The following is an 18937-nucleotide window of genomic DNA, read 5'->3' as shown; positions in this document are numbered from 1 at the left end:
CCACAGGAAAGATCCCATGTCCTATTTAGAGAGAGATGCAAAACAGCAAGAAAGGAATACAGCAACACAATTCTTCCAGCCCTTGGTGTCAACTGTAACTATGCCGTAAGTATACTACTAGGTGCGGAAAAAAAAAAAATACAGGTAAAAAAATCTAAGTGGTCTAGCTTTCCTGGAGTTAACGAGGGAGTGAAACAAGACCCTCAGCCTCCCATCACAATGGTTTCCAGGTACTTCTACCGAGCAGACCGAGCCCGCCGGGCAGTTCCACCCGCCATGGAGGAAATGCCTCACGGAGAGGAAAGCCTAGCGGACATTTCACACGGGCTGGGAGAACCTGGAACGCAAACCAGCGGAAAAGGGCGGATTTCTCCCCTGCAGGTAACAGCATGTGGTTTCTGTTCAGGTTTTTGTCACACAAAACGTGGAAAAGCCGGTTCGGGGCGGGAGGCCCTCAAATAAACACAAACCCCAGCGTTAGCGACGACGCGTTAGGAGCCGCTCTCTGCTTGGGCTGCTCCGAGCCGTCCTCCGCTACCGGGGGTAACCCCGAGGCGCGGCCGGAGGCGTGCGGAGAGGAGGATACCTCGCCGCGGAGAAGGGCCCTCAGGCCCCCCCGTCAGTCAGCCAGCCGTCAGTCAGTCCGTCCGTCAGTCACCCTGTCGCGCGGGGCTGCCACACGGCCCTTCGGCGTCACTAAGGGTCCCTAGCAACCGTTCCCCGCCGAAAAGCACCCTCCCCGGCACACTCTTCCGGCCCCCTCCTCCCTGCGGCGGCCGAGCCCGACACTTTCGTTCCGGGGCCCGTGAGAGCCGCAGAAGAGCCGGGCGGCCCTGTGCGGCAAGCGCCGGCCCGCGGAGGGGCCGGCGCCGAGGGAGCGGGTGAGGCGCGGCGCGGCGCGGGGCGATGCGGAGCTCCCCGCCACACCGCGAGGGCGTCGAGGCCACGGGGTGGGGGAAGGAGAGAGGAGGGAGCACGGCGCCGAGGCAGCGCGCTCCTGGCAGCCCCGCGGCCCGCACGGGGCAGGCGGCCGCGACGGGGGTGGCGGGGCCTGTGGGGCGGCCTGGCGGCTCTCCCCGCGGCGAGGGCGGCCCCAGACGGCCGCCGTGGCCGCCGGCTAGGCCGGCCCGCGGTAGGAGGCGGCTTTCCGCCCTCAGGGGCCGTGGCGTCCCTGCGGAGGCAGGGGCCTTTCCGTCGTGCCTGGACGGGACAACTGCTCTGCTGTTTTCCGTGAGGCACCACAACAGCCAAGGTCTGTGCCCCTCAGAGCTCCGGTGCGTTTCCTACAGCCCGCCTTATGCCGCCCTAGGCCCTCGTTGCCGCAGAAGGGCCCAGGCCTGGAAGCGGCGGGCCCGGCGCTGCCCCTCGCCGGCGGTTGGGGTGGCCGCGGCCGCCCCTCTCGCTGCCCCCAGGGCAGGCACTCGTGAGCCAAGGCGAGCTAGCACACGGCGGTGACGGAGAGGAGCGCGCTTTCCGGCACTTCGTGAGCTTGACACAAAACCCCGGTGTCCCGGCTGAGGTTTTAAGTTGCCTTAGAATTGCGGTTGGAATGTGGAGGGTACCATCCAGCGGCAGTGACATATCTGGGCTTTGCAGATTAGGTGTAGATGGAGTTGTTATTTACAGTCTTAAAGTTCTCTGTCTGAATCGAGATTCGGATCTTGCGAGTTGCAAAAACTCCATTGCTGTCTTTTTTTGAAAAGTATACTGCATGTATACTGCTGAAACTTTGTGAACAGCTATTATTTTGAGACCACAAAGGTTTTCCTGTGCCGTTAGAGCAGCATATCTCTTGTCAGGATCAATAATAAAAAGGCTTCGGGGCGTCATAGTTGAACACCACAGTGCCATAAGACATTATACTGAAAAGAATCAGTTTGCAGGCTGGGAATGCATGTCAAATTACAGGGCCTCTTGCCCTCTTTGCTCCTTGAGGAAACTTCATAATCGTACGGGTTAGTCTGAGATGTAGGGTATATATGCTTTATCTCAGAGATATTTAAAAGCACATTGCACTATAAAATTTGTATGCATATTAGATTTTGTGTTTATTTGAATGGACATCCCTGACCTTTCAAAAGTTAGAGCTTGTTGGCAGGGGAGGGGAAGGTATCGTAGCATGCATGAGTATTGCATTTTACCAGAAAACAAAACCTAATTTTTCTGGGGTTAATTTTAATTTTTTATTGGAAAGTACTTTGGTTTTGTTATGTTTCAATTAAATTACAGGTAGTTTTATTTAAACACTTTGAATCTCATCTCAAGAATTATTGTGTGTTTGTTTTTGTTAAACATGACTCTTTTCTTCCATCATTTCACAAGTGTGATCCCTGACATGAAAAAGTAAACCTAAATTAGCTGAAACTAAATACGGAGAATGACTTCTGTCATTTTAAGCAATGCAGCACAGAGTGCAAAAGGCAGTTTATAACCACTACAGGCTTTGCGGGCTCCTGACTGTGGGCTGCTTTGAAGACCAAAGAGGACCCTGAGTGATCCAGGCAGAAGGGTTTCACTAAAACTGTGACTATGAGCCTCTGCGCACAGCAATACTAATTCTGTCTGGATCAGGTATGGGCATACAGTCACATTTCCGATACATTACTTGGAGTACACAGTGAAGACTTTATGCCAGCTGCAGAGGGTGAGACAACATCTGTCCTGAAGAAAGCCTGAAAAAACTCCATCAATGTTATTAAATAAATACAAACTTGCAGAATGAGTCTAGACTGGGTCAGCGCTTACTATCTGGTATATGGAGCACAAAGTTCTGTCAACAGGCATTTCATTCAGGTACTTTGGTTTACCCACACACAATAAATTTCAGGACAGAGATCTAAATTTGTACAATTAACTTTTTTCTTACGGATTTCTGTCCTGTAGACATTTAATTCATTGTCAGTAGTCATGTTGAAGAGTAATGGGACTGCTTATCCAGGTAAATAGTGTCTACCAGTGTTTTCACAAGCTTTTAGACATTGATCCTACCAGTAGGAAAAAAAAAAAATATACATATATATAGAAAAAAAATATATATATTAAAAAAAGAAAAAATGCACAACTTGAGTGGTATAAGTTATCTCAGTAAAACAGTGAATGTGCATATATGTGCATTGAGGATGCAGATCTCAAATTCTTTCTAGCTGTTTATCTCATGCTTTTCTGAAACTTGTTTAGAGTTCTTGGTGCTATAACAACTGAATCAGATTATTTTTTTTTCTCTTGTAGAAAATACCTTCTTTGATGAGTATTTTTTGGTAAATAGGATCATAAAGAATCGTTTCCAATAAATTAGTTCATAGTATATTGGATTTATATTTAACGGCTACAACATATTGTCTTGTTTCAGCTAACCATGTCTTTAAATTCATCTACACTTTTCAATGAAGAAAACTCTGAAGGACCAAAAAGAAATACTGAATGTTTGGAAAGTCTAGAATTGCAGACTCCATCATCGTTTCAAGATAACCCACTTCAACAATTACAGTTAGCATCGCAGGAAGTACTTGAAAAGGCAAAAAAGAGTGGGAGATCAAAATGCCCCCGATGCAGTAGTTCAAGAATGTTTTATTGTTATACGTGCTTTGTTCCTGTTGAAACTGTCCCTACCAAAGAAATTCCAACTGTAAAGGTTAATATTTCTTACGGATTTTTTATAATATTCTTGTGCCTTTTAGTTATTGGAGACAGAGAACAGTCAGTCTGTCACCATTTCTTTTCTGATTCATTCTTTAACACAGCTGTAAGTATGAATAAACTACAGTTAGATAAAATTATTGTTCTTATTTGAGGAATTACACGTACAAACACTGACAACGTTAAGTCCTCACATAAACATTTATGCATCTATTAGATGAGAAGATAAGCTGAAATCACACAGCTTCTCATGCAAACGACAACATTTTCACTTAGTTCTTAAAAGTTTTTTTACAGTCCTCTTACCTTCATTCTTCAGTTTCTAAGAACTCTGGCCAGAACAGAGTGTATTGTGAACAAAAAAGTATGATTTGTCCATAACCAAGAGTGAATTTTACATAACATGTGAGCTAAAAGGCATTCCTAAATGTCATGGTTGTATAATTCAGATAACCACTCTTCAAATGTAAATAAAGAATTAAAAGTGTAATGCCCTTCAGCTAAAATACTTGGAGAAACCATCAAAGAGGACTGAGAGACATTTTGCAAAATCACCTGGGAACTAAAACGCATTTTGAAGACACTCTACTTTGAAAGCATTGTGAAAACACTAGAAGTGCTTTGGAACTTTGACCTAGTGGATTTAGGTGTTTTTTCATTGAAATGTCCATTTTTGCACTAGGGTGAATACCTAATACAGATAACTATTCATATTTACGACCATTATATTGCTCAAATTAAGACCACATCTTATTTACCTTATTCATACTATTTCTAGAGGTTTTGCCACGCTACTACTGCAGCATTCCAAATTGCATTCATTGCATACTTAGGTATTTACATGAGCTGAGAGAATGTAACAGGTGCTTCTTGTCACTTGTCTCTAGTTTTGTTCTAAACCTATTGAAACAAAAACATTGTCAAAAATTGTCAAATATGTCTTAATTACACACCCATAGGGATTTTGCATAAATTTTTGTACAAATTTTTGTACCTGTATATATGATATATGACCTGCTTATTTCTTTTTTTTTTTTTCTTTCTTACTGTAGTTACCTTTGAAGATTGACATTATTAAACACCCAAATGAAACAGATGGCAAAAGCACTGCTGTGCATGCTAAGCTCCTGGCACCTGATGATGTTACAATTTATAAATACCCTTGCATTCCAGAATATGAAGAAAAAAGACATGAAGTAAGACATTCTATATAGGTAGCAGGGCTTTGTACTGGGGAGATGCAGAGGTATCTTCTGTATTTCCTCCTGCAGTGGTACTGCACTCTTCCAGGAGGGAGCAGGAGGAAAGCACTGTTCCATTAACCCAGTCCACTCCATCTTGAGCTAGCACTGTTCCATTAACCCAGTCCACTCCATCTTGAGCTCTCTCAAAGCCTGGGCCTACAAGTGTACAGCGGTTATGAACTGTCCTCCAAAGCTCAAAAAAACTGTAGCATTACCTAGCCACCTTGAATTTCCTATGTTCACCACCTTAGATAATGGATAATTTGATTCATTGTGTACCATAAGTATTTTGCCCAAACATATGAAAGTATTCAACTTACAGCAAGTTAGACAGCAGTTAGCTGTTGTGCTCATCATATTCAGCAGCTGCAGTGTTTAAACTTCCTTAAAATTTTTAACATTCACTATTGCAGAGAAAACCTACTGAAATGGAACTATAGTCTATCACAGTCAGCACAAGAGTCTGAAAAAAGTGAGCTGTGAACTTGGATTATATGCTTGTTTAAATGGCATGATTAATCCGAAATCTACACATTTGATTTACACATTTGATGTCAGAATTAACACTTTCATTACTGTTTTGACTACATGGAGAAGAGAGTAAGAGACATATCTCATAGAGATGTTATTTTCTTCAAGGAATGAGCCATCAAGGAGAGCACAGGTGGCAAAGAGGCAGGAAGCTGAAAAAAAGCAGAAAGAGCAATGGGGAAGGCTGGCAAAAGTGGGAAGAGATTGCAGTGACTTCGTATTGTCCAGGCTTTCCAAGTCATAAATCCTGAGTGCTGCAATAAGCTGCTGAAAAAGTACTAAGTAAGGCCATCACTGGTCATCTTCATGTAAGATAGTTGTGGGACCTGCAATAGACACAAGGGCAGAAGAGATTATTTCTTCCAATCTAAAATTTCTGAATGAAATTTGGAACTATTCTTTATGGCCTTCCTGCCCCATATACTGCAGCAACAAGTGAAATTTGAACTTCCTCAGGGCTCACACCATTGTCTTGGCTGAAAAAAACTTTTTTTATACAGAAGCATTAGCGTTGGTAGTAGAGGCATAGAGGTGACATTTAATTAAAGATCTCTAATAAGTACCTTTATTCATTATTTTAATGTAGTCTTTTATCCTTTTAAACAATAGACTATTTTTTAAGTGATACTCTCTCATCTTCTCCTAACTTAAATGTTGGTGGGTGGGGACAGAAAATTTCTGTTCTTTAATGAAACAGTTCCTGGTGTTTTATTAGATTGTTGAATTTCGGATTTTTTTCTTTTCTTCATTTAGATAGCACTTATATTTCCTGGCCCCAATTCAGTTTCAGTAAAAGATATTGCTTTCCATCTCCAAAAATACACTAAGAATAGTGTTTATGATAATGATGACGACTGTTCCAGAGAGCCATTTCTTAAGCAAGCAAAAAGAGAACCTAAAGAAGAAAAAAATCTAAATGAATGCATCTCAAGCAACAGGAGTGAAGGCACTAGACTGAAGAAAATAATATTTATTGACAGTACCTGGAATCAAACTAACAAAATAATAACTGATGAACGACTTCAAGGTAAAAAAAAAAAAGTTGATATTGAGATGTTATTGCTACAGCAATGATTAAGGGAAATATATGTCTATATAGCAGACCTGAGCATAAGTGTATGCCTAACCCTATATCTGAGTATACATGAGAGACTCAAAGGCCTATTTCAGTGCTGTAGAAAACTTCCTGAGCCAAAGACTCCATTACTTTTCATGTCATAATTTGTTTTGCAAAATAAGACTAGTATTAAGAAAGCATTTATGTTTATTTCTCCCACTTCTGTATTAGAACAAATTTCCTCAATCTCACAGAATGGAAGCTGTTATGTTAGACAATAGAAGAACAGTAGTTTGAATGACCTCTGAAGGAAGCCAGAAAGATTTCCTTTGCGGGTGGCCATCTGCTTTTTCAGGAGACCCAGGGGAGAATTTTTGTACATGCTCATGGCAGACAGGCCACTAGAAGGTGAAAGAGGGATCTAGGAGATGCAACGCAAGTATATCGTGGCTTGGTTTCTTTTTCTAGTAAAATTCTTTGTTTCATGGTCATTTCAATGACCTCACTCCTTTCCGGTCAAATGGGGAATGCCTGTTTGCCCTCCACACCCTCCCATCTCTGAAAGCAAAAACTTTAATTCTACAAAGGATTTTGTCTCAGGTTCTTAGAAATAGCATCCTGTTTCTTTTGAGATAAATAGGAGTTTGAAAATACTTTCATTAGTGAAAAAAGTGCACTTACCTGGGAGGCAGGCTATCGAGTTTATGTGTAATATATGTAACTGCTTACTAGTGCTTGCTTTGCACTGGATCCTACAAGAAATTTCACAGACTTCTTACACGTGAGATTAATGTTACCTTGCTGTCTAGTCAGTTCATTAAAGAATCCCACATCTTAGTATAATGTATTGGCTAAATAAAATCCTGTTACTAAGTATTTAGTTTAACACAAAAGATACTCTATCAAATAAATTGAAGTATTACTGTAAAGGTTAGAGTAATTGTATGTTGCAAGTTCTGTAAAGCATTTGGAACTTATTTTAAAAGGATGAATTTAAGAAAAGTAACAGGCGGCCAGGGGAACTGAAGAGTTCCGTGGAAGCTTATGCAGTATATCAGTCAAAAATTCATGACTGTTGTTACTTTGGAGCTCTTAAAGAATGGTTTCCGGTTACCCCATGTGAATGCTGATCTAGTGGACTCTTCCCTCCTTTCTAGAACTTCAGCTCTGTTGCAGCTGTATTCCAGTCCTCTGTTTCCCTGAGCACCTTTCAGGATTGTTGTAAGGTGTGACTAGTGTCACCAAGTCAGTCTCTTTTATCCATACACAGGGGAGAATTTTACCCTCCATAGAGCAGGTATAACAGTGTGCACAACCCATGCATTCATTGCTTTCCCTAGTGCCTGTCATAAAGGACGTAAGTTGCATTAATACTCCTTTTCAAGATTGCAGTTTTGCCTTCCAAGATGAATGGGGCGGAGTTTCTTTAGGCATAAACTGATGAAATGTTTATGTTTTACACTGTCCTGGTTTCAGCTGGGATAGAGTTAATTTTATTCCTAGTAGCTGTTATAGTGCTGTGTTTTGGATTTAGGATGAGAATAATGTTGATAACACACTGATGGTTTAGTTGTTGCTGAGCAGTGCTTACACTAGTCAAGGACCTGCCCTGCCAGCAAGGAGGCTGGAGGTGCACAAGAAGTTGGGGGGGACACAGCCAGGACAGCTGACCCAAAACTGGCCAAAGGGATATTCCGTACCATATGATGTCATGCTGAACAAAAAATAGGGGAGGTTGGCTGAGGCTGCTGCTGCTGGGGAACTGCTGCGCATTGGTGTTGAGCAATTGCATTGTGCCTCACTTGTATATTCTTTTACCATTCTTCTTGTTTTCCCTTCCTTTTCTGTCCTATTAAATTGTCTTTATCTCAACCCACAAGTTTTAACTTTTTTCCCCACACTTCTCTCCCCCATCCCACTGGGGGTGGACTGAGCGAATGGCTCTGTGGTGTTTAGCTGTCTGCCAGGTTAAACCATGACATACACACATGAAAAATAGAGAACTGTTGTCATTTTTCAGTTCAACTACAAATGAAGTCATCATCCAATAAAATATTCCTCGTATATTAAAGTTCAAAAAGGAGTGTTCATAATTCCAAATAAAAAGTAATTGCCGTACTTATTCAGAAATATAAAGTTAGAAGAAATACTGGATGGAAACATTAACAAAGCCAAGAAAATGTAAAGAAAAGCCTTGTGTTCTGTAAGCCTGCATTTATATAGAGAGTAAAACTAGCTAATTGTACTGCAAGAGAAAGCAAATGAGTACATCAATCTTAAAAAAAGAGCCTAGAAAACTTGGATAAAAAATACTTCTGTATCTTGGAAAAGTGGTGTAATGTATCTTTAGAAAGCAAAACTAAATCAGTTGTCTTAAAGACAGGAAATATTTGAAAGTCGGTAATGTCTAGGATTGATTACTTCATTAAGTGATCACTAGATCAGAAACAGTTGCATCTAATGTTAACAATTACTTTCTCATATGAGTGATGAAGCTTATTGGCAATATCAACATGGTTGTTAAAGAAACAGATTGCTTTGGTATTTTTTCCTGTAAGTTTGATCCACTTTGTGTTAGCCAAATGTCTTATTTTATTAGCCTATACATTCTCTTGTACAAGGCTGAATGATACGTCTGCTTTAGTAGTTTGGGGTTTTTTAAGTTTCTGTGCTTGGTTTCATTTCCACAAGAAAATGGTAGCCTTTGCCTATGCACAGCTAGGGTATTTGAGAGCAGGAAGTTGATGTTCTCAGAGGCAATCTCCCCTCATCTTTTTCTGACAAATCTCTTGTCCTCTTCTCACATTTTCATCTTTCTTCTTCCCTCAAAATCATACACAGGGGTGTGATGCAAAGAAAAAGTGGGAGTTCTGTCATGAGTTTCCACATTGTTTCTAAAATAAGATAACGCTGACATGATTCAGGGGGCCATAGCAGAGGGAAGGTGAATGCAAGGTATGTAAACACCTTCTTCCTCAGCCTAAATCCTTAAGTTACTCATAAACCTCAGGAAGATTAAGCAAGGAGCAGAATTCCTGCCTGAAATAGCATTTTCAAGCTGTTATCTCTTTAGGAAATTAACAGTATAATTAAAACAACAACAGGCACATTAGTAAGAGCTTAGGCTCTTACTAGCTACCATAGGTACAAACCACAATTATTCATTACTTAAAATTTTCAGCACTGGTATTTCTTGAACTAGTGAATCTCCCAGTTCACTATACAAACTTTAGGGACAAAGAGGTAATGGAAGGCTCAGAGTAAGCAACGGGCTTCAGCATGTGTGTAAACTTTACAGCTTACATACATGTTTTTGATAAGAGCTTAGAATCTCTCTTAGATGTAACATCAGTGACCAAACATGATTAATATAGGATCCTACAGGTATGAGCATTCGATTGTTGTAGTGGAGGGAGCACAGGAACTACGCTGTGATAATAGGACGTAGCATATCAGGAAAACATGGAACCTTAAGGAAAGGTAGGAGATCTCTCTGAAAGGTATTGTCTGCCATAAGACATATGTACAGGAGAATAACTTTTGTAAGGGAAATTTGGTTACATTACCTAAGCAGATTTCAAGGTATCTGTATTTCCATTTTGCTCGATCTCGGATTCATAGAAACATTTATTTCTAATGAGCTCAAAGTGTGTGCATGCTAAAAAAAGCAAACACAACATGTTGATTTCCTTAGTATTGTAAACTTTCATATGAACAACCAGCATTTGTAATAAAACACTACCTTTGGTTGTATAGATACAAATACAGTACAGATGACAGAAACATGCTCAGTAAGCTGTAACCCTTAACCCCCTCCAATTTCTTTTTGTTACAAAACTCCTAAAATTCTATGTTTGAAATTAACTGATCCTGCATTTGTGGTAAGCTCAGTAGCATCAGTGGTCTTGCCTTCAGTGAACTTCTATTTGTATTCAAACCACAAATAGGTGAGAGTTTACATTGGAGGAATCATCCCCTAAATGTAGTTCACTGCTATTAAGGTGGAAACATGGCTGAATTTGATGAAAGTTTTCACTTTGGTTAGGGCTAAGAATTCGAGTATTGAAACCTTCTGAGGGAAACAAGCTTAATGCAGTTTCCTATTACTATTTTGAATACACATGTATAGGATTATTAGAGGTAAGAATTGAACTACACTATTTTGAACTTTTAGTTCTGAAATGCCAACAATAACATTTAAATTCAGTGATGGAATTTCCTGGTTTTAATTTTGGTTTGAAACGCTGTAGGCGAGATTTCTTTTACTACGCAAGGTATCATACATCACTAACTGCAAAGCAAACAACTAAATGCATCTTGCAATTACACTAGAAAGAATTAAACATAGTTTGAAGGTAAAAAGTGTAGAATTATAGGTGCTGGGCTATAGGCCAGTTGGTGCTCCTGAATTTGGACCTTACGGAACTCCTCTGTCCATAACTTCCAAGCAATTCTTAAACCATATTGTTATTTATACTATTACTTGTACAAAACCATTCCATGACACACACTTAGTATCCAATTTTAACATTTAGAAAAAGATAATTTTACAACCTGATCCTGGTATTGACAGGTGTATACACTATTCTTTATAATCCAACTGTCTATCTTGTTTACAAAGTGATTACACAGCAAGGTGTTTTTAATTTTGAGTAGCTTATGCATCTTAACAAAAATCAAGATACATGTTTAAAATTCATCTGAATAATAAAACAGTTAGAGACTATAGTAGATAAAAGATTTTCATATGCCATGTAGAGACCAGATTTCTTTCTTTCATCTCAAGTCGGAATGCTTTTAGTTTCTAATAAAGTTAATGACCAGATTCTGCTATACTTACTCCTGAGTAATCCCAGTGAAATTTCAGTTACTTAACAAGCATAAATGAAAAGTGTCTGGCTCTTAGCAAACACTCCTCATTCAGCAAAACTAACAGTCTGAGGGATTCTGTTTTACACTTGAAAGGTATTAGCTTTGCAAATGATGAAGTTTGATTAATCATTTTATGAACATTGATGAGTCTTTGTAGGTGTAGGTTTCAGTCTTCCCATCTGAAGAGACCCTACAGTTTACTGAGGACGCTGTGAGGCTGTATGAATGAAGGGATAACCTTTAAGTTTTAGTTGCAAATAGGAGGATTGTAACCTAGAACTTACAGCACTTTTTCATCAAATTTCAAAGTGGTCCACAAAGGAGGATAAAATTATTGCCTCCATTTGACAGATGAAAAATGGAGGTACAGGAAGAGAAATGATTTGCATGCAGGCATCTAGCAGGCTAGCAGCAAAGTCAGAAAACAAAACTAAAGACGTGTTTGGCATCCCATCCACCAATCCACATTGCCTAATCTATCAGCTTTTTTTCTTGACAGGGTTGCTGCAAATTGAGTTGAAGACAAGGAAAACTTGCTTTTGGCGTCATCAGAAGGGAAAGCCAGATACATACCTTTCCACAATAGAAGCAATTTATTATTTCCTTGTGGACTATCATCAGGAGATTTTGAAAGAGAACTACAAAGGACAATATGATAATCTGCTTTTTTTCTTTTCATTTATGTACACATTGATTAAAAATGCCAAGTGTTGTGCAGGAAAAGATTAAGATGTCTCTCTATAGGTAAGTAACACTACCTTTAATTTTGTTTCTTTTGTAATGATAAACTGCACAAATGTAACTATTTTTATCTAACAAATCTGGAAATAGATTGTACTCTTTAATAATGGCTAGAGTGTCTAAAAGTAAGCTGCAGACCTCATGTCCTGCAGACTTGAGGTCGTAGAACTACTCAGATGAGCAGTCTGATTAGAATTACTTATTTGAACACAGTTATGCTTTGCTAAATATTGCTGGGTTTGAACCTGTAGACCTGATATGCTCATCACAGTGAGATTCTTTCCTGAGGTGGGGATAGGACAACATGGCCCCTCTTGCCATTAAGGAGTGATCTCTCTAACTGTAAAAAGGAATTAGCAGGCTAACTTATTATTATTAATACTTTGTTTCAGGTGTTTTCTTTATGTTTTACCTAGTAATACTGATTTCACTTTCATGACATCAAAAACTTACTGAAATTATTAAGACAGTATTTAATGTGGGGGAGGGGGCACCAATACAAAATGAAAGACCACATTAAGTGAATAGAATATAAATTATGTACTTTCAAGATTAATTCTGGAAAATTGTCCTAGTAATTGAAAAGAGCGATCTCTTTAAACATCATTATACAGTGCGTGATTTCTATAATACCATTCACATACTGTTATATTAAGATTATTCTCAACTTCTTGGATAGTTTTAGACTTCTTCAAACAAATTAATTTAGGTAAGTGTTTATTATTATTATATAATATCATTATTATTTCTGGCAACACTAACTTAAATGTCACTACGGCATATCATAGACAGTAACATTTTGTAGATGCCACATACTTGTATTCTAAGCAGCAGAAAGGGCTCCTTGCACTGTAGGAGGTGTCTGAAAATGTCGAACTTTTTGCAGGACCTAAGACAAAGTAATTTCAGAGACAAGAAATAGGGAAGATGGTGGTTCCGACCACAACATTTCTGACAAGAGTTCCTTAAATTAGGCAGACTATGAATCTGCTGTGTTTTTTCTTTTGCAGTGATAGTGCAAATTTGAACAGCATAAATAAGACTTTGTCTATGCTGATGAAATTTTTGCTGGTATATGTAGCACTGCTGGTAGAGTCATCACAAATGAATGTAATTATACAAGTGTCTTTGCCAAGCTATACCATACAGCTAATGCTGGCAGAGGTAATAGAGCTAAGCTATATCTTTTTACAAGCAGAGCTATACAAATGTATTTTTATCATCCTAGGATGTTCTGCCAGAAAAATTCATATTGGTAAAAATTACAGTCTTAAGGTAGAAAAAAAATGTTTCATTAGAGGTACAAGATAAGATGGATAAATATTTCTGAATACTCTCAGAAGGGTGTTACTTAAGAAAAAACTAAATCTTGGAGTGATACAAATTGAAAAATAAAATAGATTATTTTTTAAACAAGAATTCTGAAGTTTGTGTTGTATATTTTCCTCAACAAATCTGGCTAAATTATGACCTGTAGCATACTCTCCAGGAGGGCACCCTCACACCCTGGTGAACACAGAAACAGTGCCTTGAAAAATACTCCCAAGAAAATCTTTTTACGCTTACACAGCAATCCATACAGGCTCAAACAACTATTTTGTACTATGTTTTTTAATGCTTCAAGATATTGAGAGCAAAGTTAATATTGCTTAAGACACAAAATACAAATACACTCTCTGCAAGTCATACTTATCTTCAGATTTGTACACTTATCTGCACAAGTGAACACATATAAAAATGCATTTCAGTGGACAACCAAAACACATCTCCTCCATTTGCAAAAAGAAATGCTAGTTGAGTCACATAACTGTACATGAAATGTGCATGAACTGTAACAGCACCACAAGAAGCACAGGCTTGAAGTCAGAATGAGAAAGGTTGTTTTTAAATATACATATATAATGGCACAGCTGTTAAGTATATTGTGAGTTCATGTGCCAGGCAATGAGAAAAATCAGCAGTCATGTCTCAGGGCTGTTGAAACAACACATTTCTTATTCATTTGGTTCTTATTCCTGTTGAGAGGTTAATTTTGGCTTTTTGCAATGATTAATGCTATTTCCTTTGGTATGAATTTTGATAGTCTTTTGACATTTCCATCTGTTCTCGTATTGCTTAAAGATTGCTGTAATATTTAAAAAAAAATCACACAAGTATAATAGCTAGAGAAGGAAACTTTCACCCACTTTAAACAAACAAAAATAAAATGAACCCACTGACCTAATGTTTTACAAGAACCAGAGAGAAAAATCAGGGCGGGGGGGTGGGGTGGGGAGTTACTTCCAAGACACATTTCCCTGAAAACATGTTTTTTTATTTAAGAAGCAGAGGTCAGATAAAAGCTTATATAAGCTGTTCTTTGTTACTTTTGGAAAATAGTTTCATAAGGTTAAAAATTGTTTCCAAAATTAAGTTTTGTGTACCTCACTTTATTTGAACCACGGGAATTACGAATCTATTCCAAAAGTAAATTAATTTTAATTCTCAGGTGAAATCAATGTACAGAAAAGATTTTAAATCTGGAACACTGTGTCCAGGAATTGAGTTCAGATTCTTTGTGTTCCAGTGCAACCTCAGTGTAATGCAAGAGTCATTTTTATACCAAGTGACAGAGGCACATCTAATATCCGTAATTAATCATGGTCTGTTGATATTCCTGTGATAACCTTTTATGAGGGCAGGAGGGAGGTTATTGTCACTTCTGCTGCAAATCTGTTCTATTGGATGTAGTTCCCCCTTCTCTCCCATCTCCTGCTCTCCCCTCTGTAAAGATTTAAACCCTCTATTTAATTTCAGTACTGGTATAAAAAGCCAGACCAACCAAGTCATCAACCTCACACTGAAAATGTCTCAATATCGCTGCTAGATTTATCCATGTTTGAGACTAAAGAATAGTTTTATTCCACCAAATGAAAGCAATCAAGTGGTTAATCTTTCAAGTGCAATTAGCAGCACTGACCTCCCTGTTCTTTAAAATGGGGGTCATGGGGAGGTAAGGACCAGTTCTGGGCCTTTTCTTTCATATCAGAATACCCCTTCACTATCTCTTCTGTTTCCAAAAACATCAGAGAGTGAGGGGGAAAACAGGCTTCTACTTCCATTAGCAGTAACTTAAACAGCCATAAGTTAAAGGGGGAGGAAAAGGAAGAGCATCTCTATCTATCTCCTTTCACAACAGAAGACATCTGGCCTCCTGTAGGGAGGCCCCAGATAACAAAGAACCTGTCATGACAAACCTCCAGGATGTGTTCAGAGAACCATTTTACCTGCAGTCTGGCTCATTCATTTCCTGCCACTGAAGCCATCTGCTTTTGCTTATTGTGGGTATTTTTGTTCTTTGTTTGGCCAGGAGCATGAAGTGGCTTCACTTTAGCATGCCTGTATGCTTGGTCAGAGGGAGGATTTAATCCTTTTCTCAAAATGAATAAGAGAGAGCTGCTAAAAACAATTCCTTTTCTGGAAGGTAGCACAGAAGTCATCCAAGCCTAGGTTGAATAAAGGGTCATGTCAGTGCATGGGGTAAAGATACATTGAGACTGAAGAGAGATGGCAACTTGGAATCTACAGCAGAACCTTCCAAAGCACTTGTAATCTCACCTGATTTAAATCCTTTGCTACTGCTTCTTGAAATTTCTTTTTCAGTTCGAGTCCATCTGGTTTTCCACATAGGCTTCTTCAGCCCCAGTTGCAGAGTAATGTAGTGATCTGTTATTGCTTCTCTTGCACTGAGTTTCAGTATTTTGCTTTAAAAATCGGTCTATCTTCATAAATGATGGTCTTGACATACTTACATAAAATGTAATGTGATGTGGAGATCCATTCCACCTATCCCTATCCTGTTCAAGTGTTCAAAAAACAGGTAGATGTGGCACTTTGGGACATGGTTTAGTCTAGTCTACCTTTGATTGGCTTAGAGTAGACTTGGTAGTGTAGGTTAATGGTTGGACTGGATGATCTTAAAGGTCTTTTCCAACTGAAACGATTCTATGATTCTATGATCTTTGAAAATACTAAAATAAGGAGGGTGGAAAACTTCCTACTGGTTTCCCATCATTTACTGGAATGAAGTTACAGCACTCCCAGGTACCACTGACTTGTGTCTCAAAGTATTCCAAAAACCTGTGCATGAGCTGAATTCAAACTTGTTTTGCGACACACAACTTAAAACGGTGACTGCAGCAATGTTAAAACAGGAAAGCTTTCCCACTAAGATGAAAAGGTCGTGTGGCGGTAAGACGCTGATCTATTGATACCAGAATATGAGGTCACCCATTGAAGTACTGAATGACTCAGCATAATTCCTGAACTGTTATCCCTTGTCTTGAGAGACATTATTTTAGTAAAATTCCAATGCTGTCATTACTAAGAATGTTGATTTTGGCTGGTGACACTTTAGTAATACCAACATTCAAAGTAAGTGTTTATTTGAAAAATTTACAGCATTCTTCATGTTCACTTGCTGGGAAAGGTAACATATTGCTGCCATTTTATGGATTCTGAAGAGAAATCAGATACTGTTAGAATTTTGAAAGTAGCGTATCACATTAAACTTTAAGAACACTTATAGTTGTGTGGTTTCTTTACCACTACCTGCCAGAAAAAAATTCAAATAGTTCTTGAGTCCCACTGCAAGAGGTGGGAACTACTTCTCTAATGCAAAACATACTTTGTATTTTCACCTCACCAAAAATGGAAATTTTTGTCTAACTTGAGCAATACTGGTGCTGTTACCACATTCAAATCAACTATGATTTTACTGCTGACTTTTCAGACCACTGGTGTTGCAATAAGATGTTTAGAAACATACCACAGAAGACTGAACAGAAGAGAATGCTCCACACCAGTATACCCAAGATTGAGTCCTGCTCGACCTATGATCCTGTGCACTTCACTTCCCTTACCTGTTATTTTCTGCCTCTGAATAACATGTCTCTACATATGAAGCTGCACCCATAAGCCAGTTGAACTCAGCATGAAACCTAAAGGTTATTATTACTTCAGAGGTTCTGATTGTAAAATTTCAGCTTTTCCAACAACAGGGATAGAAGAGCTATACAAAATTATGTGTACATGTGTAATTACAAATATATACCTCCCTCCTAGCGATAAATGCATTAGGACACAAGCCAAAGATTTTCTCCCTTGCTGTTTCTGTCTTAGGGAACACAAAGACAAAGAAAATCTAAGTGTGGTATCAAAGTTTACAAAATTGAAGAACAAGCTGTTATGTGTACAGAGCAAATGTATACTTTAGATATAGAGCTGAGTCTTTTAATGTACACAGATGAGTAGTTTCACTAGGAATTCTTTTCTTAAGTTTGGATGCACTATCCAGCGCAAGTGCTGTATTATCCCTCCGAACAATACACTGGAAAAACAAATATTTCTTACCTTTTCACTATTCTGAGTGTAGTGTAGTTCCCTACACTTGTCTTATAAAGTATCACTTTTTCTTTGTATCTCTAAGCAGCACTAAAGTGTTAGATTTGATAAAAAAAAAAATAAAAGTTAAGCACATCCATCCAGGGTTAACAGGGCATGCCAGAAGAGGCCAAAGGAGTAAACAGGTTATTCCGAAACAATTAAAAGAGTAAAACTGCAAAGAAAAATTTAGAGAGTGTTGGAACTACACAGAAATTCTGACTCACCTGGCAGAGAGGAAATACCATGGATCGTGCTCCGCCATTTGTTTAGCAGAGAAGAGGACAAAGGAGCAAGAGCGCACCCACCCTGGTACTAAGGGAAACGCGTTTGCCTCAAGTAGTTGCGTGCATGAACACCTACAGTGAACATGCACATATATGACCCTTAATGGAAAATTCATATTATATATAATGCAGTGTGATGCTTTCTTTGCTGTCTTTTGATTACTTACTGGACACTAAAATAATCAAACCAGCGTTAATGTTTCTCTGATGTTTCGGGTTTTTATTAATAATATACAACTAGTTTACAAATTCCTCAGTTTATGCTAGTATTTACTCTGTTTCAGTGTAATTTTATTACAAACAACAGCATGTAAAACTATTAACATAACTGTAAATTTTATAATATACCTTCGGTCCTACCAAACTGAGATAGGACTACTCTGTGAGAATACATTTTTGTGCATATGATCTGGAATAACATGTAACTTTAATAAAACAAGTTGTCTATGAGGAAAATAACATGGACTCTTAATTTTTTGCGACATTTTATGTCTCAGTATCATCTTCAACAGACATGCTATCAACAGTGATTGGATATAATCTCCAGTCATATTAATGTCTATATCTGTTAACATCTGCAAGTCCTGGTTTTAAACATACTTCAGGACTCTCGAGGCTTTCGTCGTAATGAGTTAGGCTGGTTTCTGTATGGAAAACCTAACTTCTACTCAATTAAAAATTAAATTATAAAAAACATTCCTAGGATGCACTCCATTTTGAAGTGTCTCATATAATCAGTGAGTCTTTTTTTTAACCATACTTGAATGCCTCAACTGCCTAAAGGCGTGCTTTAGTATAATTTCTGAAACTATTTTCTTTGGAGACAGCTGCTAATGAATTGAACAGAATCAGACTCTTTGTAATAAAAAAGTATCCTTAGCGTCTTTTCTGCAGAAGAACAATACTTTGGGGTCCAGCAAAAAAGTTTGCTCAAGCTGAAACTACAGACTTAATTTCAAATGTGGCTGCTAAAGCTAAACAAAAAATCTCTATTTCAAGAACATCGTATAATCATAATTTTTTCTTTCAAAAACTATTTTGGGGGCTTCAGTTTCATGACTAAATTGTTTGCCAAATGCAGCATGAATTCCAGCTGACCTGAACCTGTATTTTCTAGTGACTAGTCTGCGCAACTGAAATGTTCTATC

At 38.7% G+C, this 18937-nt stretch overlaps 1 protein-coding gene across 1 annotated transcript; it reads left to right on the top strand.

Moving 5' to 3' along the window:
* The first annotated feature begins 3355 nt into the window (after nucleotides 1-3355).
* DTWD1 (DTW motif tRNA-uridine aminocarboxypropyltransferase 1) lies at nucleotides 3356-16967 on the top strand. Its single transcript, XM_075713816.1, has 5 exons — nucleotides 3356-3631; nucleotides 4689-4832; nucleotides 6165-6438; nucleotides 11840-12084; nucleotides 16853-16967. The coding sequence occupies exons 1-4, from the start codon at nucleotides 3356-3358 to the stop codon at nucleotides 12067-12069; spliced, it is 924 nt and encodes a 307-aa protein (XP_075569931.1). The 3' UTR covers nucleotides 12070-12084; nucleotides 16853-16967.
* The last annotated feature ends 1970 nt before the right edge of the window (nucleotides 16968-18937 follow it).

This window comes from Pelecanus crispus, chromosome 7 (genome assembly GCF_030463565.1).
Source record: "Pelecanus crispus isolate bPelCri1 chromosome 7, bPelCri1.pri, whole genome shotgun sequence".
Classification (NCBI taxonomy): Eukaryota; Metazoa; Chordata; class Aves; order Pelecaniformes; family Pelecanidae; genus Pelecanus; species Pelecanus crispus.
Note: the sequence above shows the minus strand (reverse complement) of the source record. Positions and strands in the feature narration are given on the sequence as shown.